The following is a 25894-nucleotide window of genomic DNA, read 5'->3' as shown; positions in this document are numbered from 1 at the left end:
CATTAGGGTGAGGTTTTTTTGTTTTTTGTTTCTCATCTCCAATGGAATAGTCAGGCGGGTCGGGCGGGCGAAATAAAAAAAAAAGGGGGGCAAGAAAAAAAAATGTATTTTTTTCAGTTCTATTCTCTGTCCTTTCTGTCCTGTTAGTCTCTATACAACTTCATTTCTCTTCTCTTTATTGAATTCCTTGTTACAAGTCTTTTTCCTTCATTTTAGCAAGGTTGACAAGTCTGTAGAACAACTTTGTAAGAAGATGATTAAATACTTATCATCCTGATGGGTGTATATCTGTAGCCATGAACTATTGTGTGATTTTATCAGGAGTACTAATACATTCGTCCTATTAATCAAAGTGGCATTGCCATCGCTGACAATGTTTTCAAGTTATCCAATTTGAACTTTAGTATGTAACTTTTTGAAACACTTACGTGATTGTCATCAGTGTGCTAGATGAATTTTCATTTATATAAACCATTACTTCTATGAAACATTATTCTTCAGTGTGAACTAGTCAAAATAATCCACCAGATAACATGTAAACATTTCTAGAACTCAGAACCCCTTTGGGATTTACTGTTTAAAAGTAATTAAAATTAATAAATATGTAAACATCGGAATGTCTTCAAAGGTAATGCATGTCATGGGTCATGAAACGCTATGGAGTCGGTCATTTCCCTGATAATACAACTGATTTAAAGCTAAAAACTGGTCAAGAAATTAGGAATGCAGTATGACTTACCAATTTTAAGCATAATTTTGAAAATGATGGAAATATTCTGAGCTATTATTACATTGCAGCAAAATGTACCGCGTGACAGTATTAATTTTGAGCCCTGTCCTTCATCAAACCTCAACGGCTTCTGCCATGATGAAAGACACATGCTGCTTTGACGTAACAAAGGGGTTGGGTGGATGGGTGGGTGAGAGGGGGGGGGGGGGGTAGACGGCGGTGTTCTGCCAAGGTTTCCAACAAGTGGGGACACAGGCCCCTTGGTTCCAAAAAGTGGTGTCATTTGACAGGGAGTGGGGTCAATTATTATTGTCTATGAAATATTCATATAAATTATCTCAGACCACTATAGAGATACTGTGGTCTGAGATATTCCATTACGTATAGACCATTACCTAACTACATAAAAAAATTCCATTCATAATAACAGTTCCCAGTAAGCTATTTTTTGAAAATTGTGTACTACACATTACACCTTAGAAAAAGAAGGCAATTAAGATTATGTAATTTTAAGTTATATATATATATTATGAATGATATATTGTTTAGAAAGATTGGACAGCCAGGTAGTCACAATTTTTAATCTGAATATCAATGAATAGCAGTGCTAAAATGTATAATTCCTTTTTTCAGACAAGGACAATGAACAACTTCAAAATAAGTCACAGTGAACATATGATTGAATAAAAACTTTGAGAAATCCTAAACTTGTAACCACTTGTTTCATTTTTAAAATTGCTAGTACACTGCTGTGTTTATCATTCCCTCTTCAAATTCATGACTTTAAAAAGTACCAAATGTGAACGAAAAACTTACAAATAATAGTCAAACAAACTTTAAAATAATTTATTTTTTATTAATTAACCGTTACTGGCTGTGTATCATGATTTTGTACTGCTATATCAAATGACTGCATAGTTACCATACCGTAAACTTGCAATGATACGGAAAGCTGACATTAGGTGTCCTTGAAACTCAGAACTTGAATCTTTAACTAAAATTATCAACAAAGTCAAAGTTGGGATGCTCTGTAAATATTACATTAATTTTTTTCTGATTTGCACAACAAGTTCGTTCTTCATGTCTGACCGGGCGCACATGCATCGGCCGTCTATAGTGGCCATGCCATGCCAGTGATTACGCATTGATTCAGTGCCCAACATTCACATGTGTCACTGTCAACATCATGCAACAAGATCCCCTAACACAGCTTTTTCGGAATCAAAATACACATGTACTCATTTAATTTAACCCATCAACAAATGAAAATCACAACCTGTCCCATAAATTTGGTTCACGAAGGCTTCTGAGCTGTGGCATGGCAGATAGATGTTCCGATAGCAAGTTCAGTGTTTCGCACACGTCAGTGATTAGGTCAGAGGTCACGACAGTGACAGTAGACAAAACATGACGAGAGACGTCCATTTCGTCTAATGTTTTAATTTGTAGATTAAGTTTATCAAAGCTGATCTTTTTGTGGCATTTTTTATGTTAACAATAGAACTGCGCGTTGTCACTGTATCTTATATGATGTCAACCCTGGAACAAAACTTTCCCTTACGCAGTCAGTATACTTCTTGTGGGATTCACGTCGAGTCAGAGCCTGGCCTGGTCCGGCTATGGACTTAGATAATGTTGATGTCTGCCGTAAAATGAATGCGCCAAAGCGACGCAAGGTGGGAAAATTATTGCTTCATTTGTAATTTTAGGGGGCCAATGTCGCAAGGTCGTGGCCTCGGCAGAACTGGCCTAAGACGCCATGGGGAACCTTCCAATTTTGCTGTGCGCAGGGGTCAGTCGGAAATAAAAAAAACTTTTTTTTTCTGATGTCGGAGCTGCAAATTAGGGTCGGTCGGGAGATGAGAAACAGAAAAATAAAAAGGGCCGCCCTTATCGTTAACTCTATACTCTAAACGGACAGCGCCCTCTTGCATGCATTAATTGTCATTCTATGACGTATCGTTGTTATTGTACTTTTTACCTAGTTCCACCATGTTCTTATTAAAAGTAAGTTCGTTATTTCTGTAATCGTTATGTCTGTCGCACATCACATGGTGTCAGAATTGACTAGTCCGTCAGCGACAAGGAACGTCAAAGAGCCCACAGAAGGAAACATTAACAGAACATCCTACAATGGGTAGATCAACTGAGTTAGCTGTCTTTTCAATGACGACAGCTGCTCCAGTCACGATAGCGACTCACATGGATGATCGAGTCGTCAAATTCAAAGCAAGCCGACATCGACTTCCACATGTACAGCGAGTTACAGAAAACCCCAAGATACCAGTGGTAACACGATGCGTAGAATTCTATAGCATATTACATTGCCTGTTGCCTGCCATCAATGTTGTCTTTTGAAAAGTGACTGCTTACTTCAGTCTAGTGGGGTGATTTCCAATATGGCATCGGTCACAATGCGCATGCGTCTAATATAAATATTTCAAAACATGCAAAAAAAATCACAAAAAATAGAAAAGAACACATAATGACTTGAAGTCAACAAATATCAGTAAGCTTAACCCTCTGCACATCTACATGCCAGATATCAAAGCAATCCTACAAGTAGTATTTGAGAAGAAGTTGAAAATATCATTTTTGACAAAAAGTTGCAAAAAACCCTGAAAATGGCATAGATTAACTCAAGCATGAACAAATCTGAATAGTTTCCTCCCAAGAACCAAGCAGACCAACTATCAAAGTATTCTGACTATCAATTTCAGAGAAGAAGATTTAAATCTAAGAAAGTTGAGGACCGGAAGATGGCCAACGATGGAGAATCAACTTAAACCCTAAGCTCCAAGCTACAAAGTTGACAGATGGACGACGGATAACAGACAATGACAGAGAATGAACCTAACCATTAAGCTCCGCACAGCTTTTGCTGGCAGCGGAGCTGAAAAGCTCAGCAGAAGATGGGGGTTGGGGTTGGGGGGGGGGGGGGGGGGAGTGGCTTGGGTTTTTCATCTGTCCTGTTTGATGTCATACACGTGGAAATTTGCATATAATTACATGTAATCAGAAAGACTATCTAAACTTACCCTATCAAAGCCTCTAAGGGGTATGGACCGCATCATTAAACTTGTAGGGAAGCCAAGACCATGAAGAAAGCCAGCACATTCTAAAGCAACATAACTTGCACCAATGACCAAGCTGTACAGGAGAAATTTACAAAGTTAAAATACAGTTATGTACTAAATCCTTCCCTTTTACTCTTTATAGCAGATAAAAGCAAATGACATTATCTATGCAAGAAAGTGGATATTTACAACAAAATGGCAGCCATTGCTTAAATTTCATAAAGTCTCAAAAGTATGTAACATGGATATGGCTATAAATGTTATCTTTGTGAAAGGTTTGGATATAAATGTTATCTTTGTGTAAGGTTTGGTTATAAATGTTATCTTTGTGCAAGGTTTGGCTATAAATGTTATCTTTGTACAAGGTTTGGCTATAAATGTTATCTTTGTACAAGGTTTGGATATAAATGTTATCTTTGTACAAGGTTTGGATATAAATGTTATCTTTGTGAAAGGTTTGGATATAAATGTTATCTTTGTGTAAGGTTTGGTTATAAATGTTATCTTTGTGCAAGGTTTGGTTATAAATGTTATCTTTGTGCAAGGTTTGGTTATAAATGATATCTTTGTGCAAGGTTTGGTTATAAATGTTATCTTTGTGCAAGGTTTGGATATAAATGTTATCTTTGTGCAAGGTTTGGCTATAAATGTTATTTTTGTGCAAGGTTTGGCTATAAATGTTATCTTTGTGCAAGGTTTGGCTATAAATGTTATCTTTGTGCAAGGTTTGGCTATAAATGTTATTTTTGTGCAAGGTTTGGCTATAAATGTTATTTTTGTGCAAGGTTTGGATATAAATGTTATTTTTGTGCAAGGTTTGGATATAAATGTTATCTTTGTGCAAGGTTTGGCTATAAATGTTATCTTTGTACAAGGTTTGGCTATAAATGTTATCTTTGTACAAGGTTTGGCTATAAATGTTATCTTTGTACAAGGTTTGGCTATAAATGTTATCTTTGTACAAGGTTTGGCTATAAATGTTATCTTTGTACAAGGTTTGGCTATAAATGTTATCTTTGTACAAGGTTTGGATATAAATGTTATCTTTGTGCAAGGTTTGGATATAAATGTTATCTTTGTGCAAGGTTTGGATATAAATGTTATCTTTGTGCAAGGTTTGGCTATAAATGTTATCTTTGTACAAGGTTTGGTTATAAATGTTATTTTTGTGCAAGGTTTGGATATACATGTAAATGTCATCTTTGTGCAAGGTTTGGTTGACATTCTAAATGTCAAAGATGAGGCTAGATATGGAAAGACAGATGCATATAGGATGGAAAGACATTATTAAAGTAGCCCCCCCCCCCCCTTTGCAAGTTGTGTCTCTAAGGGCTAATTAAGCCATTGGGACATTTAAAATATTTGACATCATTTATAAGAACTGAACCATGCTCAATTTATAATCAAACAGAGGTGAGAAAAAGACCAGCTTACATTTTTCCTGGTGGTTTCTGTAGTGCAAATAAATCATCACTACTGATTGCATAGTCTATAGCACCATCAACCTGTCAATTAACAATCAATAGATCAATTGTCTATAGCACCATCAACCTGTCAATTAACAATCAATACATCAATTATCTATAGCACCATCAACCTGTCAATTAACAATCAAAGGATCAATTGTCTAAAGCACTATCCACCTGTCAATTAACAATCAATACATCAATTGTCTATAGCACCATCAACCTGTCAATTAACAATCAATAGATCAATTGTCTATAGTACCATCCACCTGTCAATTAACAATCAATAGATCAATTGTCTATAGCACCATCAACCTGTCAATTAACAATCAATAGATCAATTGTCTATAGCACCATCAACCTGTCAATTAACAATCAATAGATCAATTGTCTATAGCACCATCAACCTGTCAATTAACAATGAAAATATCAATTGTCTATAGCACCATCCACCTGTCAATTAACAATGAAAAGATAAATTGTCTATAACACCATCGACCTGTCAATTAACAATGAAAAGATAAATTCTCTATAGCACCATCCACCTGTCAATTAACAATCAATACATCAATTGTCTATAGCACCATCAACCTGTCAATTAACAATCAATAGATCAATTGTCTATAGCACCATCAACATGTCAATTAACAATCAATACATCAATTGTCTATAGCACCATCAACCTGTCAATTAACAATCAAAGGATCAATTGTCTACAGCACCATCGACCTGTCAATTAACAATGAAAAGATAAATTGTCTACAGCACCATCGACCTGTCAATTAACAATGAAAAGATAAATTGTCTATAGCACCATCGACCTGTCAATTAACAATCAAAGGATCAATTGTCTATAGTACCATCAACCTGTCAATTAACAATAAATAGATAAATTGTCTATAGCACCATCGACCTGTCAATTAACAATGAATAGATCAATTGTCTATAGCACCATCAACCTGTCAATTAACAATCAATAGATCAATTCTCTATAGCACCATCAACCTGTCAATTAACAATCAAAGGATCAATTGTCTATAGCACCATCAACCTGTCAATTAACAATCAAAGGATCAATTGTCTACAGCACCATCAACCTGTCAATTAACAATCAACAGATCAATTGTCTATAGCACCATCAACCTGTCAATTAACAATGAAAAGATAAATTGTCTATAGCACCATCAACCTGTCAATTAACAATAAATAGATAAATTGTCTATAGCACCATCGACCTGTCAATTAACAATGAATAGATCAATTGTCTATAGCACCATCAACCTGTCAATTAACAATCAATAGATCAATTGTCTATAGCACCATCGACCTGTCAATTAACAATCAATAGATCAATTGTCTATAGCACCATCAACCTGTCAATTAACAATCAAAGGATCAATTGTCTATAGCACCATCAACCTGTCAATTAACAATCAAAGGATCAATTGTCTATAGCACCATCAACCTGTCAATTAACAATCAATACATCAATTGTCTATAGCACCATGAACCTGTCAATTAACAATCAAATGATCAATTGCCTATAGCACCATCAACCTGTCAATTAACAATGAATAGATAAATTGTCTATAGCACCATCAACCTGTCAATTAACAATCAAATGATCAATTGCCTATAGCACCATCAACCTGTCAATTAACAATGAATAGATAAATTGTCTATAGCACCATCGACCTGTCAATTAACAATGAATAGATCAATTGTCTATAGCATCATCAACCTGTCATTTAACAATCAATAGATCAATTGTCTATAGCACCATCGACCTGTCAATTAACAATCAATAGATCCATTCCCTATAGCACCATCAACCTGTCAATTAACAATCAATAGATCAATTGTCTATAGCACCATCGACCTGTCAATTAACAATGAAAAGATAAATTGTCTATAGTACCATCGACCTGTCAATTAACAATCAATAGATCAATTGTCTATAGCACCATCGACCTGTCAATTAACAATGAAAAGATAAATTGTCTACAGTACCATCGACCTGTCAATTAACAATCAATAGATCAATTCCCTATAGCACCATCAACCTGTCAATTAACAATCAATAGATCAATTGTCTATAGCACCATCAACCTGTGAATTAACAATCAACAGATCAATTGTCTATAACACCATCAACCTGTCAATTAACAATGAATAGATCAATTGTCTATAGCACCATCAACCTGTCAATCAACAATGAATAGATAAATTGTCTATAGCACCATCAACCTGTCAATTAACAATGAAAAGATAAATTGTCTATAGCACCATCAACCTGTCAATTAACAATCAATACATCAATTGTCTATAGCACCATCAACCTGTCAATTAACAATGAAAAGATAAATTGTCTATAGTACCATCCACCTGTCAATTAACAATCAATAGATCAATTGTCTATAGCACCATCAACCTGTCAATTAACAATGAAAAGATAAATTGTCTATAGCACCATCAACCTGTCAATTAACAATCAATACATCAATTGTCTATAGCACCATCAACCTGTCAATTAACAATGAAAAGATAAATTGTCTATAGTACCATCCACCTGTCAATTAACAATCAATAGATCAATTGTCTATAGCACCATCAACCTGTCAATTAACAATGAAAAGATAAATTGTCTATAGCACCATTAACCTGTCAATTAACAATCAACAGCTCAATTGTCTATAGTACCATCAATCTGTCAATTAACAATCAATAGATCAATTGTCTATAACTCCATCCACCTGTCAATTAACAATCAATAGATCAATTGTTTATAGCACGATCCACCTGTCAATTAACAATCAACAGCTCAATTGTCTATAGTACCATCAATCTGTCAATTAACAATCAATAGATCAATTGTCTATAGCACCATCGACCTGTCAATTAACAATCAATAGATCAATTGTCTATAGCACCATCAACCTGTCAATTAACAATCAATAGATCAATTGTCTATAGCACCATCAATCTGTCAATTAACAATCAATACATCAATTGTCTATAGTACCATCAACCTGTCAATTAACAATCAATAGATCAATTGTCTATAGCACCATCAATCTGTCAATTAACAATCAATAGATCAATTGTCTATAGCACCATCAACCTGTCAATTAACAATCAATAGATCAACAGTGTTTTTGTTGACATGCTTTGTTCATGTGACAGAAGGCAGTGTGACTGACGGCTCGAGTTTTTGTCTACTTTGATGATCATGTTCATTATTTAACAAACTATACATCAAAAATAGCACCTGTCCACTGGTGTTGTATACTTCATGTATTAATGTTGGAAAGTGCAAAGGAGAACTGGGTGGTTTAAACAAAACTCAACTTAAAAGGTTGCAAAAAGGTCTAAATATGTGTGGATTGATGTCATGAGAGTATAATGATTATATCCATCTAAATATTATATAAAGTCACTCACCTCAACTGGGTATTTTGGCCTCATGCCGGTTGCTATGACAACATTTGCAGCTGAAACAACCTTCTGCATTTCAAAAAAGAACATTAGTTGAAAAAAAATTGCATTATTCAATTGTCTAAAAGACTAGTTTGTATTAAGATTACAATGTACGATTAGGTGTGAGAAACAGTTATAGTATATCATTTTACTGATAAGAGATAGTACAAAAGTGAAACCATCATGTTATCATTATCATTTCACTGATAAGAGATATTACAAAAGTGAAACCATGGGAGTAAATCATGTTATCATTCTTTTGCTGTTGTTATGGGCCTGGTCTTGTTGCTAGGTATATATATGTACCTTTTTGGAATGTGTATCCACTTGTGTATTAATCCCTGTTGCTTTCTTTGAAATATACACCATCATTTGGTTGTTGCTATGGGCATGATCTTGTTTCTAGGCATATTTGCATATATTTTTGAATGTTTATTCGCTTGCGTATTAATCCCCATTATTATCTTTGCAATATACTTCTCATCTTTTAGCTGTTTCTATGGGCATGGTCTTATTATTATGCATATTTGCATACTTTTTTGAATGTGTATTCGCTTAGAATCCCCATTATTCTCTTTACAATACATTCATTACTTGGCTGTTGCTATGGGTACGGTCTTGATGCTAGGCATATTCGCATACAGTTTTGGAATCTTTATTCATTTGCCTGCAATTTTCCAGTTTTCATCTTTGCAATATCAACCATCATTTGGCTGTTGCTATGGGTGTGATCCTGTTGCAAAGGAAATTTGCATACATTTTGTTAAATCTTTATTTGCTTTCCTACCCATCTGTTATCTTTGTAATATACATCATTTCACTGTTGCTAAGGGCGGATTGTGATCAATCAGAAAGATCCCACCAAGTTTAAGCCCCATTCATCATGTATGATGTAGTTTTTGAGCTATAAGTTTGTGACCAAAATTGAGATGTTTAGACCTGATTTGCATATTGCCATTGGGATCATTATGTTGTGAACCATTTTTATTCTAAACTCCCCCAAGAATGTTCCCATCAAATCTCAGTAATTTTGGAATTAAAGACTTTTGACAAAAAAGACACATTTTTAGAGCTAATTTGCATATCACTGATGGGCTCATCATGTCATGAACAACTCTCAAACTAAACACCCCTAGGGCAGACTGTTGCTGCCAGACTGCGTTTTTGCGCGTCATTTAAATGCATTTTTGAACCTGACTCACAATTTTGAAATTATTATCACTGTTTTGAAAATATAAGACTTCATGATGTTACTCAGTCTAAACAACTATGATCTTTCATGGGGAAAATCAGTATGTAATAGAATGCAATATATAATACCCCATTCAAATTGGTGTTATATCAGTTTGTGTTTCCTTGTTTCCTAAGTATATAATGACCCCATTAAATACCAAGGCAATCGGTCTGATGGCTTTTGACTTTAAGTCATTTACACACACACACACACACACACACACACACACACACACACACACACACACACACACACACACGCACGCACACACGCACACAGTGACAGACAGACAGACAGACAGACAGACAGACTAACACCACACCATGGCTAAAAAATGGAGTCAATGTGCTGTTGCATGTTGTTGTGGATCATTATGAAAAGACAACTACAGATATCGGCCTGATTGTATTAAACCATCAACTATTATGATAACATCAACACAGTGGGTTTCTTAACGATGGTAAATAGCTAAAATTTACCTGAATTCCCAAAACTATATTACAAACTATGGGAACTACATGTATGCCAGTTTTACCCAATTCACCCATGTCTGTAACCGGGGTTCCCACACATTCGCAAAAACACTGCAAACGATGATGATTATGACCCATGTATGTTAAAAGGGTTCCAACACATTAGCAAAAACACTGCAACAACGATGATGATAACAAAGGGTATACTTACCTCTTTTCCACTGGGAGTGACAGCTTTGATATTATAATCATCTACAAAGGATCCCTTTGCATTGAGATATTCTACCTTCCTATTGTACAAGATTAAACAGTCATTGTCAATTCAATGGTTCACCACGTTCATGACCTGTTCAAGCATGTCTGAGTTATGGCTTTGGACATGAAAACTGAGCCAACAAAATGGCTGCCAGACAGCCATATCGGATTGTATCACGACAAACAGCCATATCAGATCGTATCACGACGAAAATGGATATGCACATGTATGTCATAGAACACTGTGCTAACACCAACTTTGAATGAGATTTGTTCAAGCATGTCTGAGTTATGGCTTTGGACATGGAAAATTCGCAAACAAAATGGCTGCCAAGCAGCCATATTGGATTGTATCACGATGAAAATGGATATGCACATGTATGTGATAGAACACTGTCCTGATACCAACTTTGAATTAGATCTGTTCAAGCATGTCTGAGTTATGGCTTTGGACATGGAAAATTCGCAAACAAAATGGCTGCCAGGCAGCCATATTGGATCGTATCATAACGAAAATGGATTATTGTTTTTTATTCCACACTGATTATTGTTTTTTATTCCACACTGGTTATTGTTTTTTATTCCACACTGATTATTGCTTTTTATTCCACACTGGTTATTGTTTTTTTTATTCCACACTGATTATTGTTTTTTATTCCACACTCATTATTGGTTTTTTTATTCCACACTGATTATCGTTTTTTATTCCACACTGATTATTGTTTTTTATTCCACACTGGTTATTGTTTTTTTATTCCACACTGATTATTGTTTTTTATTCCACACTGATTATTGGTTTTTTTTATTCCACACTGATTGTTTTTTATTCTGCACTGGTTATTGTTTTTTTATTCCACACTGGTTATTGTTTTTTTATTCCACACTGATTATTGTTTTTTTTATTCCACACTGATTATCATTTTTTATTCCACACATTATTTTTTTTTTATTCCACACTTAGTTTTTTATTCCACACTGATTATCATTTTTTATTCCACACATTATTTTTTTTCATTCCACACTGATTATTATTTTTCATTCCACACTGATCATTGTTTTTTTTATTCCTCACAGCTAATTGTTTTTTTATTCCACACTAATTATTGTTCTCATTTGACATGAATTGTTGTTTTTTATCACAATTATTTACTGTTTTAGCTCAGCTCTTTGGTCATGATGATTCAACTTTCCTTACCAGTTTCTTCCCAAAATTGTGGAGAGGCCAAACTAGATTACTATCTCTATAAATACCCTTCAACAAAACTTGCAAACAACATTCTCTCATCAAAGGCAAAAAGTGAATTACAAAATTGATGAACACATGTTCCTCAAGTGCCACATGGTTAAAATGAATTGGCCAAACACTGGCTTGTTGCTAGCAATGACTTCTAATTTGTGAATACTTGTCACATAGATATAACATAAAATAGTACACACTTGTCACATAAATATAACATAATATAGCACACACTTGTCACATAAATATAACATAATATAGCACATAATTGTCACATAAATATAACATAATATAGCACATACTTGTCACATAAATATAACATAATATAGCACACACTTGTCACATGCTATAACATAAAATACAAATGTAGCACACACTTGTCACATAAATATAACATAATATAGTACACACTTGTCACATGCTATAACATAAAATAGCACACACTTGTCACATAAATATAACATAATATAGCACATACTTGTCACATGCTAAAATATAAAATAGCACACACTTGTCACGTAAATATAACATAATATAGCACATACTTGTCACATAAATATAACATAATATAGCACACACTTGTCACATGCTATAACATGAAATAGCACACTTGTCACATAAATATAACATAATATAGCACATACTTGTCACATAGATATAACATAATATAGCACATACTTGTCACATAAATATAACATAATATAGCACACACTTGTCACATAAATATAACATAATATAGCACATACTTGTCACATAAATATAACATAATATAGCACACACTTGTCACATAAATATAACATAATATAGCACACTTGTCACATGAATATAACATAATATAGCACATACTTGTCACATAAATATAACATAATATAGCACATACTTGTCACATAAATATAACATAATATAGTACACACTTGTCACATAAATATAACATAATATAGCACATACTTGTCACATAAATATAACATAATATAGCACATACTTGTCACATAAATATAACATAATATAGCACATACTTGTCACATAAATCTAACATAATATAGTACACACTTGTCACATAAATATAACATAATATAGCACACACTTGTCACATGCTATAACATAAAATAATACATACTTGTCTCGGAGCTGCACTCTGTGTCCCCAATTCAGTGATTTCACATGATTTTGTACACCTTCCACTAATGTTGGCCTGATTTGAGGAAACAAAATACGTTTTTGACAAGAGAAGAGTATACAATGTAACAAGTCTTCAATGTAGGTAAAGGCCCCAATGGTGTTTTATGGCAGTTACTGTGAATATTTAATGGTGTTACTAGATACAAAACTTCGTAATCTATTTATCAATTTGCTATTTGACCTTGGATATGAAGATCAAAGTCAAAAGGTCAAGGTATAAAAAGAACGCTATCCTTTGGGGTATAGACATTTAAATGGAGTCTTTCTTTATTCAACTTCTTGAGTTAATGTAGAAAGAAATATTTGTCAAGATAAAGGTCAATGTCTCATTAGAAAGCTCATCATTGATAATGTGATGGTAGACACTTGAATGGTGTCCATATGTATCAAACTTTTGGAGATAACAGACAAAATGTGCTTGTTTATCACAAATATGGCCGCCACTTTGCTATACAGGTCAAGGTCATAAAATTAAGTGACTCGTATATGCCTCACATCATCAAATCCATTAAAATATCATCACTTGAAATGTTTTATTCAAAAAAGTATAAAGTTAACTCAAATTGGCTAATTGATGCTGATGTAGCTGCCCCAATCCGAAATGAATGGCCACAGAATTTGGACATGTCAAGTCCTATCATACTTAGTATGCGGCGTAAGTAGCCAATGAATTGTCCTCATATGAGTATTCCTTTATCCTGATCAAAGAATAGAGGTGATCAGTTTGTTGCACCTTGACGGCCGCAGAGTTGCAGTAACTGTTCCATATAGCCGAGTGTGTTTAGAGCTGGAATGTTGAAAATATGAATTCAATTGGGCATTCCATTACCAAATGGGTCTTTTGTGTCAGCTTTGGTTTGAAATTGGATGGTGCATGCCAGAGATATTAGGGTGAATGCACAGACAGACAGACAGATGCGTGGACGGATGGATGGAACCCAATGTAATAGCCTTCTCCAGGGAGTGCCTGGAGAGTTTTGTTTTAATTTGAATTTAAATAAATAAATATACTCTTGTTGGGTGATTTTTAAACGGGGTAGCAAGTTTACCTCTCACAATTTTCAGCCTATGTAAGAAATATGTCAGGGCCTCTATAAAGTAGCTTAAAGTCAGGTATTTAAATGGCAAATCTTCAACAATATGTATTTTAATATCTTATTTAGCTGACATCAATCTCTTAAGGCAGTGTCTGTATATCGGTCCAAAGGAATCTTTCCTCACCATGATATTGTAGGATTCCCATTAATATTCCAACCATACTTCCTGGCATCATGCAAAGCTTCTCCAAGCAATGAGGCATGGTGCATTAATTTCTTTGGAATGCAACCAACATTGACACATGTTCCACCCAAACCCCACTTTGTTCCTGAAACAGAAACATCCAATATATGTAATGTACTCCAATGAAAAATAGTAGAGTGAGGGTGTTGTACACATTGAAAGACCTAACAGCACTAGTCTTATAGAAATATTTTGTGTTTTCACTTTTATATTTAAACTCATTCAAAAAATATGTCAGTGGTGCCAATAGTTTCTGTACACAAACCAAAAATTTTGAGGGTTCCACCCTGAATATATTAACCACATACATTTGTAGTTGATCTCAAACCTAACTACCATACAACCTGGTTGAAGTTTGTCCATGTTTGGAACCCCATTCCCACCTCATACATTCATACATTTATGAACAGCTTTGGTTGAAATTGGCTCATGCATTTCAAAATATGGGCCTTAATAATATTATGGCTATTTGACCTTACAAAAATCAAGGTCAAAGGCCAACAGGATAGGGCTCATTAGAAAGGTCATCATGATAATATGGAGGTAGACATTCAAATGAGTGTTCTACTTATCAAGCTTTTGGAGTGGGCAAAATGTGACATGGGTGTACACACTTAAATAAAATCTCTAAATAGTATCTCTTCAGCCTCAAATGCTAATAAGCAAAGTGTGAATTTTTAAAACAAAAATAGTGGCCATGCCAGTGATCACTCATTGATTCAGTGCCCAACATTCACATGTCACTGTCAACATCATGCAACACGATCCCCTACACAGCTTTTTCTGAACCAAAATACACAATGTAATCATTTTGTTTCCATTAATCTAACCCATCAACAAATGAAAATCACACTCTGTCCTTGAAAATTTGGTTTATCAACGTTGATCTTTTTGTTGCATTTTTTATGTTAACAATTCATTTTATACATAGAACTGCGCGTTGTCACTGTATCTTATATGATGTCAACAAAACTGTCCCTAGTGGTCTGAGCTAATACAAGGTCATGTTAGTTTACAAACGATCAAAAGTCCATTTTGGCAGGGGAATTAAACATGCCAAAGGGCCCTACTCAAGATTTTCTGATGCGTCAGCAGATATTTTTTCTTGCGGGATTGACGCCAGGGCGCGGCCTTGGCAAAACACTGCAAGTTCAAGGGAAAAATGTCTAGTTGCAAAATGTGACTACTGTCGATAAATTAGGCACAACTCAAAAAAGTTCGGTCACCTATGCGACTAAAATGGTCGCAACTTTGTTGAGCCCTGGTTAATGATGAAGGTCATGAAACAAAGTGATATGAAGCTGCTGACTAAAGCATCTGACATTTGTTAAAGGTTTGGTTGAAATCGGTCGATGCATGGTTGAACATCCACAGAGTCATACATGTATGGGCATACAAACACACAGGACTCAATGTGCATGTACATGTACTATGATGTAGTAGCCCCCTTGGGCTTTGCCTGTTGGGGGCTAATAATGCAGTCAACTGTATATTGTAATCTGTCATTTCAAAAGTGAAGTATAAATCATTTTACGACAAAAGACTTTTGAAAAAATAGCACCAATGGTGTTGTAGCACAACTGTATTTGGCTGTTGCTATGGACATATTTGCTTACATGTTTTGGAATCTTTATTCATGTGCCTACGCATTTCTGTTGTTATCTTTGAAATACAAACCACCATTTGGCTGTTGCTATGAGCTTGGTCTTGTTGCCAGGCATATTTGCATATATTTTTTAAATGTTTATTTGCTTGCCTATCAATCTGTTATTCTTTTTACAATATACGGTATATACCATCATTTTACTGTTGCTACATGTATGGATGTGGTCTTGTTGCTAGGCATAATTGCATACATTTTTGGAATTTTTAGTCACTAATAGACTTCCCAGTTTTCATCTTTGCAATATAAACCATCATTTGGCTGTTGCTATGGGTGTGGGCTTGTTGCTAGGCATATTTAGATATATTTTTTGATTCTTTATTCATCTGCTCATCATAAGATTTTTACCAAAAATTCTAGACCTAATTTGCAAATTAATGACCCAGTCAATTAATCTTAAACAAACTTATATCTGCTAATCCTAAGACACCTACACAACAAATTTCAACTCAATTTACCATGCAGTTTAAAGGAGAAAGTGAAAGTAGAAATCTTGACAGACAGACGATGGACGACAGACACTGACAGAGAATCAACCTAACCCTTAAACTCCACTCCACTGTCAACGACACAATCAAACTTGTGGAGTATTTCTCAATTACACAGATGAAAACTGGATTATCCCAATAAATTCAATGCAAAGGGTTAACTTTCTAAAAATTCTAATTAGCTTTAGCCTTGTCAGGTCAGCAACTAACAAAAATATTTTCGTTGGCTCAAGTTTGTGTTTGTGGTTGTATAGTGACAAACAAATACCATAAATTTTAATCAGACTGATACCATGTACATTTTTTTGTACCATAGCTTGAATATTGTAGTATGATGGTTGCAAATAACAAACAAGTGAGACTGATACTACATATATACTGTCATGCATCTCAGCTATTTTTAAGTCCCCTGACAGTTTTGTACTACCCATGTCAAGATTTTGTAATTAATTTCTACACTTAATTTTGGGGGATAGTCAGTATTTAAAGCTAACAGATCATTTTTAGTGGGCAAAGCAAAGTCTTGTAAAGAAATCTCTCTACCAAAAGAAATGTAAGGCTGAAGGCTGAAACTGACACTGTTACAAACCTTGGGGTGACGGGTCTACATAATCCATCACTAATACTTTCTTTCCATATTGTGCAGCTGAAATAACAACAGATAAAATATGAATGAGAAATGACAACAGATCAAATATGAATATCAAATTTGAATGAGGAACAAGAAATCAAATATGAATAAGGAACAACAAACTATAGAGCTATTGTACTGTTGGATTATATAAATAGGAAAACTATAGAACCATTGTAATGTTATATGATTCATGGCCCATCGTCACATCTACATGTAATGGGTTGGTTCATAGGCCATCATCACATCTATATGTAATGGGTTGGTTCATGGGCTATCATCACATCTACATGTAATGTTATATGATTCATGGCCCATCGTCACATCTATATGTAATGGGTTGGTTCATAGGCCATCATCACATCTATATGTAATGGGTTGGTTCATGGCCCATCATCACGTCTATATGTAATGGGTTGGTTCATAGGCCATCATCACATCTATATGTAATGGGTTGGTTCATGGGCTATCATCACATCTATATGTAATGGGTTAGTTCATGGGCCATCAACACATCTACATGTAATGGGTTGGTTCATGGCCTATCATCACATCTATATGTAATGGGTTGGTTCATGGGCTATCATCACATCTATATGTAATGGGTTGGTTCATGGGCTATCATTACAGCTATATGTAATGGGTTGGTTCATGAGCTATCATCACATCTACATGTAATGGCTTGGTTCATGGCCCATCATCACATCTATATGTAATGGGTTGGTTCATAGGCCATCATCACATCTATATGTAATGGGTTGGTTCATAGGCCATCATCACATCTATATGTAATGGGTTGGTTCATAGGCCATCATCACATCTATATGTAATGGGTTGGTTCATAGGCCATCATCACATCTATATGTAATGGGTTGGTTCATGAGCTATCATCACATCTACATGTAATGGCTTGGTTCATGGCCCATCATCACATCTATATGTAATGGGTTGGTTCATAGGCCATCATCACATCTATATGTAATGGGTTGGTTCATAGGCCATCATCACATCTATATGTAATGGGTTGGTTCATAGGCCATCATCACATCTATATGTAATGGGTTGGTTCATAGGCCATCATCACATCTATATGTAATGGGTTGGTTCATAGGCTATCATCACATCTATATGTAATGTTATATGATTCATGGGCCATCATTACAGCTATATGTAATGGGTTGGTTCATGGGCCATCATCACATCTATATGTAATGGGTTGGTTCATAGGCCATCATCACATCTATATGTAATGGGTTGGTTCGTGGGCCATCATCACATCTATATGCATTATTTGATAAATATTTTACTAACTTATTACAAAGACACACCAGAGATGAACTGAAATTGCTCCCGTATGAGGGGAAATGTTGCTAATGTGCTTGCTGAGACTTTGAAATGTATTTCTGTACTGTCGTACCTTTGTGTAATCAATATATGTAGCAAGTTCACTTGAATTCAGTACATTCCTGGCTATATATCCCTTATTGCAAAAGTTCATCAAATATGCAAATTCGATACCATTATTTATTTATTTATTTATTAATCTTTCATATACAGACACCATTTCAGTGGATTTAGCACTGTTCTCCCAATGGAACCTGTTGCAAGATTACATACACAGAAAAAAAAGAAAAAAAAAGGGACAAACCAGGACAAAAAGTTACAGATGCACAGTGTACTTTAAAAGATATTCACTAACATTACCAGACTACATTCTTAAGATGTCTCTTACATATCGATGAGTTCGGCACTGATCTTATGGATAGGGGTAGATTGTTCCATAGAACAGCACCACATTTCCCATATTCAGTTTTAACTGTAGGGATGTATATGTTACCTTTACTGGCCTGTCTTGTGTTTAATGAAGATGAATTTGGTTGAAAAGATTGAACATTTCAGTGAGGTAACTAGGTGCATTACCTTTTACGGATTTGTAGACGAGTGTTGCCAGTTGCCGCTTCCATCTAATTTGAGGGCTGACCCAACCCAAGTTTTCATATACCCAACCCGTACTAGTATCAGGAGGAATTTCGAGGAGCAGTCGACCAGCTCGTTTATGGAGGAGTTCATTAAGTCTTCAAATACTTTTGATTTGTATCACACCATACATTCACACCATAATCAAAATGGGGAAGGACTAAGGTATTGAATATCACCTCCCTAAGTCCCAACGGCAAAAAAAGTGTCCGATTCTCAACAGTAGACCAAGTTTTAGAGAAATTTAGCAGAATTTTGGAAATATGTGTTGAAAATTTCAATTTTGAATGCAGCCAAACTCCTAAGTATTTGAAATCAAATACTTGCTCTACTAGGTCTCCCTGTATTTGAATTTGCAAAACTGAATTTAGTTTTAGTCTTTGAGAAGTACTGAAAAGCATGGTCTTGGTTTTACTTGTATTCAGTGTTAACTTGTTTGAGTCAAGCCAGGCCTTGACATGCATTATTTCCTCTGTGAGTGTCATTTCAATATCAGCAGCTGATTTGCTTGAATAGAAAAAAGCCGTGTCATCTGCATACATAATTACTTGAGCCTTTAGAACTGTTTCCAGCAAGTCATTGATATAAAGGGTGACAAATAAAGGTCTCAGGATTGAACCTTGGGGTACCCCACAAGAAATGCCCATGCTTTCTGATAATGTGTAATTTAACTGTACAACTTGTGTACAGTTAAATTTGTGCTCGTTAGATAGGCACGGAACCATGTCAATGCACTGCCTTGTATACCAATTTGATGTAGTTTCTGAAGCAGCAGTCCATGATCGACTGTATCGAATACTTTCTTCAGATCTAGAAATATTACACCAGAGTTGTTTACGATCAATATTATTAAATAAAATATCTGTAACATGAGTAAGGGCCGTTGCCGTGGAGTAACCTGGCCTAAATCCTGACTGACATCTATTCACAATGTCATTCTCATCTAGATAGCTGTACAGCTGATCATGGACAGCTCTTTCCAATATCTTAGAAACTACAGGGAGGATAGATATTGGTCGGTAATTACCAACGTCAGTTCTATCCCCTTAAATAATGGTACAACCCTAGATCGTTTCCACTCTGCAGGAACCTGTCTTGTCTGTAGAGACATATTAAAGATGTATGTCAATGAAGATGATATATACGGAGCCGCATATTTAAGTAACCGTGCACTGACATTGTCAATACCAGTGGCTTTAGCAATACAGAGTTTCGACAATTGTCTACAAACGTACTCAGTGATTATAGAAGTTACTGTCACATTGTGATAAAAGTGTAGTATTTCGATTTGTAAACTTCATTGCCATCATCATATCTTTGCTCGGTCAATATCTTTAACAAGTTTCATCAAATTTGGTGCAGTCTTTCTTGGTATCGGCCCTAATTGCCAAAGTTTGTTAATTATGCAAATGAGCAATTAATTGACATCACTAACACTCATTAAGAACTATCATCTCTACGTGATCAATATCTGTAGCAAGTTTCATCAAATTAGGCAAGTCATTTTTATAGGCCCTAATTGCCAAAGTTCATTAATTATGCAAATGATAAATTAATTGACAGCACTTAATTGCATTAGGAACTGTCATATCTCTGTATGTGGCAAGTTTCATCAAATTTGATAAAGCCATTCTGGATATATAACCTGATTTATAAACATTCATTAATTATGCAAATTAGCCCTTAATTAATTTGACAAAGATTAAAGACTTTTAGTGCTTTTAAATCTTTGTATGATCCGTAGATGTAGCAAGTTTCGTTGAATTTGGTGTAGCCGTTCTGCATATATAGTCCCATTTATAAAATCAACAATTATATCCAACACTTCGTCCATTAAAAAAAATCTAACGAATGACAACTGTGTTGATCCTGCGGTAATGTCTTCATGTAAACCCAATCATACAGCATTGGCATCTGTACCTTGCCTTGTCATCGGGAAGGTCGCGGGACCAGCCATTGACGATGTCAGTCCCAAAGTCGAAGTTATTGGGAGGGTTTTTGATACGTTCTAGCGGGAGAAAATTTACTTCCTCAAACCCATAAAATTCTTCATCATCATCGCTATCATTGTCTAGAAAGTCGACCGAAAAACTCCCCGTCTTCCGGGTTTACTTCATCCAATATATTAGCATAATGTTGAAGGTCAACATCCATATTCATAGCGGCAGCCATATTTAGTAGTCGCAAAATGTGAAAGAAATCGAACATGTGACTGTTTCCCGCCTGAATAATTTAATATTTAATGAGATAACATCGTGTACATCATTACTTATTGTGGGTATAAGGGCGGGACAGCAATAATCCATAACAACATCACTTTATTGACAGCATATGTAGTTCACATGCATCAACATGATATTGTCACACACTTACCTTCTTTTGAACAAGCCAATCCACCTGACCCACCTCCTATCACCACCAAGTCATAGTCATAATGTGGTATACCTACATTGCAATATAAAAATATATAATATAATATAACTTTATTCCCATTTGCATAAAATACATTGGAAATTGGTTTTCCACGTGCACTCAGTAATTGAATGAAGGTGACTGAAATTGAAAACTAAAGATTGGAAAGAATACAACAATTGGATAAAACATTGAAAAGACAATGCATGTGAAATGTAAAAACCAAGAGATAAAACTAAAAATAAGGAACACTATGGTAACACTTCAATCGATCATACTGCACATGATACTAAAAAGATGCAAATGCAGTGATAAATAGCATGAAACTAACAAGAATGGTTCTACAACTTGTTTAAAATGCAAATCACAGATAGATAGAAACTTGTTTATGATCATATATGAAGACTGCGAGTACAAGGATAAGTATGGCAAACAAGCGACCTATCGGTCAGAATAGCTCCGCTGTTTTTTTTTTAATTTAATTTTTTATTTTGGTGACATGTAGAAGTGGTTCAGGTCTTCAGCTCTTCACTATGCAGTTTTGTTTTAGCGATGCAATAAAGTGGTTAGTGGTTTCATATGATGTCTCACTATAAAACACATTTTACACAAAAGTTGGTAATGTATTGTACTTTTATACCATAGTCACCATTTTATGACAAAAATCTACTGTTATGAAAAATTGCACAAAATCTCAGAAAAAAATGACTGGGAAATGCACACAAGAAAAAGAAAAAAAAGAGGATTTTGAGGTTGGCTATAAATAATTCCAGTGTCTTACAGCTGTAACCCTGGAAAATTTTAATGATGAATGAAATAAACTAGGGATCTAAAATAATTTTGAGGCAATTTGAATTTCAATTTTCTAACAAATTTACAAAGTCAACAACATTCAACTTGTACTAGTTGTGGTAGATATATATAGGGAAGAAATGTATTAATCGCCATCTTAGTTTCCGTACGGCGACAATCTCAAGTACCCGGAAGAGAGTCATTCTCAGCCATACGTTACAGTGGTAACACTCGTTCATGTTCGGTTACCTTTCACAAAGAAAACACAACGAAATGGTTGAAATGATCTTTTTTTTAATTTCTTTTCATCACAACAACAAAATCTGCGTGATCAAAAGTGTTGTAAACTAAACCAGAAAGAATTATCGGACTGGCTAAACTTCCCGATGAACTGGAGTAAGGTCCTACTACTTCCAAGTAAGCCTCGATAGTACTATAGTACGTGAGAAAATCGTCTCAAACTAGCGATACAACTTTCAAAATATAACTTGACATGTCTTCATTTGTTAGAGTTATACAATTCAAGACGGGTTTTCACTCGAAAACAACAATTCTGTGAATAATGACACTCTGAACGCAGCGATTTCTCGGACGATGTTACCACTGTAACGTATGGCTGACAACGACTTGCTTCCGGGTTAGTCCCTCGTGCATACGGGTGGATTGTCGGCGATTAATACATACATCGTCTGATATTTTAATTCACAGTGTTTCTTGTGACCGGCGCCTGTCAGCAGACTCTGCCATTTTTTTCATCATTCCATTGTATTTAAACCTTGTACTTGACATTTCGCAATATTTATAATTCTCAACAAAATACCTCAACATGCCTCACTTCGCTCGTACTCAAAGCAGCCCCGCGCGGTATGATCACTGACACTGATGACATGAGAGAGAACCTTTTCGGATTTACATGTAAAACGGGGAAAGATACGCAAAACATAATGCAAAGTCTGAAGCCAAATTAAAGTTGTAATTATTTTAATTATTTTTACTTGCCAAATATTTGCATTTTGGAAAGGCAAGACACGTTCATGTCGTTTAACTTTACATGTGAACTGTCGGCCATAACTTCAACCGCATGCCTGGCATGCCCTTCCTTACGCAAGTTGTCTGAATTCTGGTTCACTGTCATTCCAAATTGCACGACAATATAGAATTAACCACAAGTTACATGTTATCTGAAAACATCACACTTTTATAGTGGGTCTGAAGTGTGATTTTAGTGAGTACCAAGAACGTCCTGTGTTGATACTCAATATACTTGCTGTGGAAAATCGCTCGGTCAAATGAGGTCACCTTCAGCTTCTGGTCGAATCAGGATAGAGTATGCAAATGAGGATGTTGCGGACTGGCTGATTATGTAGAAAGGTGCAGAATTGGATTTGAAGTTTACAACCCTGTTTCGAACAAACGCTTGTCATTTGGGCGCCCAATGCGTAGAATTATGACTATAGCACATATTACATTGCTTGTTTGACGTCAATAGTGTCTTTTGAAAAGTGGCAGTTTACTTAAAGTCTCGTCGACTGATTTCCAATATGGCGTCGGTCATTATGCTCATTAACATATTCATTTTTTTTTCAAATTACAAAAAAAAAATCATAAAAAATAAAAATGAGGATGTGCTGACTTGAAATTAACAAATCTGAGTAAGCTACCCCCTGCGCATCAACACGCCAGATATCAAAGCAATCTAATAAGAGGTTTTCAAGGAGTTGATGAAAATGACATTTTATGAAAAAAAATCATAAAAAATTGAAAATGGCACAGATCAACTTGGCATGAACAAATCTGAATAGCCTCCCCCCAGGGAACATGCACACCAAATATCGAAGAATTCCGACTGTCACTTCCGGAGTAGATAGTAAAAATATAAAAGTTTGACGGACACCTATGATTCACTCTACTCTCTATACCTCAATACCCACCTATACCTAAAGCTACGCTTTCAGCTTTCGCTGACAGCGGAGCTAAAAAGACAAGACTTCACGTCGACATATGACGGCACCATCTTACTACATTTCTATCATGTTGTTTTATTTGGTGTACAGTCACAGTGTGGTATACTTACATTACAATATTATTTGGTGTACAGTCACAGTGTGGTATACTTACATTACAATGTTATTTGGTGTACAGTCACAGTGTGGTATACTTACATTACAATGTTATTTGGTGTACAGTCACAGTGTGGTATACTCACATTACAATGTTATTTGGTGTACAGTCACAGTGTGGTATACTTACATTGCAATGTTATTTGGTGTACAGTCACAGTGTGGTATACTTATATTACAATGTTATTTGGTGTACAGTCACTGTGTGGTATACTTACATTACAATGTTATTTGGTGTACAGTCACAGTGTGGTATACTTACATTACAATGTACATTACATTACATTTGCACTACATTAGAAATCCTAAGTAACCCTAAAAACATGCCTTTCTTGGTTGAATTGTGCACTATAGTCCTACCTATATTTGTTCAGGGCCATTTGCCCTACGGGGGCATTTGTCCTACGGGGGCATTTGTCCTATGGGGGCATTAGTCCAGGCGTCGTTTGTCCTGTTTATACCAAAATCCACTATTCCCCTGTCCTGACTAATTTTCCACTGATAGTCATGTTTGATCTAACGTAGCATTAGAGTGTATTTGTAGAAACCATGCATATATCAAAACAATAAATTTGTGTCATTATTTGTACCTTATTTTCCTAACAAATTATATGCATGCTGTATATTTACATGAAGTTTTGTGAGGCCAAATAAAATAAGTCTTCATCAAAGACACAATCTCTAAAATACATTACTTCTACATGTATGTGACCTCACATCACGAGCGTAACGAAAAATTAAAACAAAATATGCCATTTTACAGCCTGAATTCTAGACTACAATCTCATGACTACTTTTCTTCCATATATGGGAAGGCTCTATAGTGAAATAACATTGACCTCGACCAGTTGAAACTGCAAGTTAAAACATGGCTGCCACACCGGCAGATATCGGTAATCTTGATGTGGCGATTTCACCACCAATTTTGATCGTACGAAATCAAAACGCCATAAATGAACCACAAAATACTTCCCCTTTCAAAATGAGGTAATTTCAGAATGATTATTATCGTTTTTATTTACGACTAATGATGTCAATAATCTACATATATGTGAATTCACTCACAAGCAACAGTTCAGTCAGTTCAATCAGTACTTAGTGGAATGTAACATTCTGTAGAAGGGGTGCAGAGTTCAGATTTGAGCTGAAGTCTGCAACCATGTTTCACTTGTCGTTGAGGGTGCATGAGTAGAACTCTGACTGCTTGTTGTCTGTCGTCTATATGGTGGCTTTTGAAAAGTGGCTGTTTACTTCAGTCTAGTGGACTGATTTCCAATATGGCATTGGTCATTTACACATATTTAATTTTTTTTTTAAATATACGAAACAAATCATCAAAAATAGAAAAGAACATGTGCTGACTTGAAATTAAGAAATCTGAGTAAGACAGCCCCTGCACATC

The 25894-nt window shown here is 35.3% G+C and overlaps 1 protein-coding gene across 1 annotated transcript in view; it reads right to left on the bottom strand.

Annotated features, from left to right (window-relative positions):
• LOC144449837 (thioredoxin reductase 2, mitochondrial-like) overlaps positions 1-25894 on the bottom strand; it is a 60758-nt gene that overhangs the window by 28818 nt on the left and 6046 nt on the right. The window contains exons 2-9 of the mRNA XM_078140411.1: positions 21542-21613; positions 17150-17206; positions 14350-14494; positions 13067-13141; positions 10669-10747; positions 8715-8777; positions 5242-5312; positions 3769-3880 (exon numbers count right to left, since the gene is read on the bottom strand). Coding sequence (XP_077996537.1) covers positions 3769-3880; positions 5242-5312; positions 8715-8777; positions 10669-10747; positions 13067-13141; positions 14350-14494; positions 17150-17206; positions 21542-21613 — 674 coding nt within the window. The remainder of the gene's footprint in view (positions 1-3768; positions 3881-5241; positions 5313-8714; positions 8778-10668; positions 10748-13066; positions 13142-14349; positions 14495-17149; positions 17207-21541; positions 21614-25894) is intronic.

The sequence above is a fragment of the Glandiceps talaboti genome, chromosome 18, assembly GCF_964340395.1.
Source record: "Glandiceps talaboti chromosome 18, keGlaTala1.1, whole genome shotgun sequence".
NCBI lineage: Eukaryota > Metazoa > Hemichordata > Enteropneusta > Spengelidae > Glandiceps > Glandiceps talaboti.
This window is presented reverse-complemented; position numbering and strand designations above follow the sequence as displayed.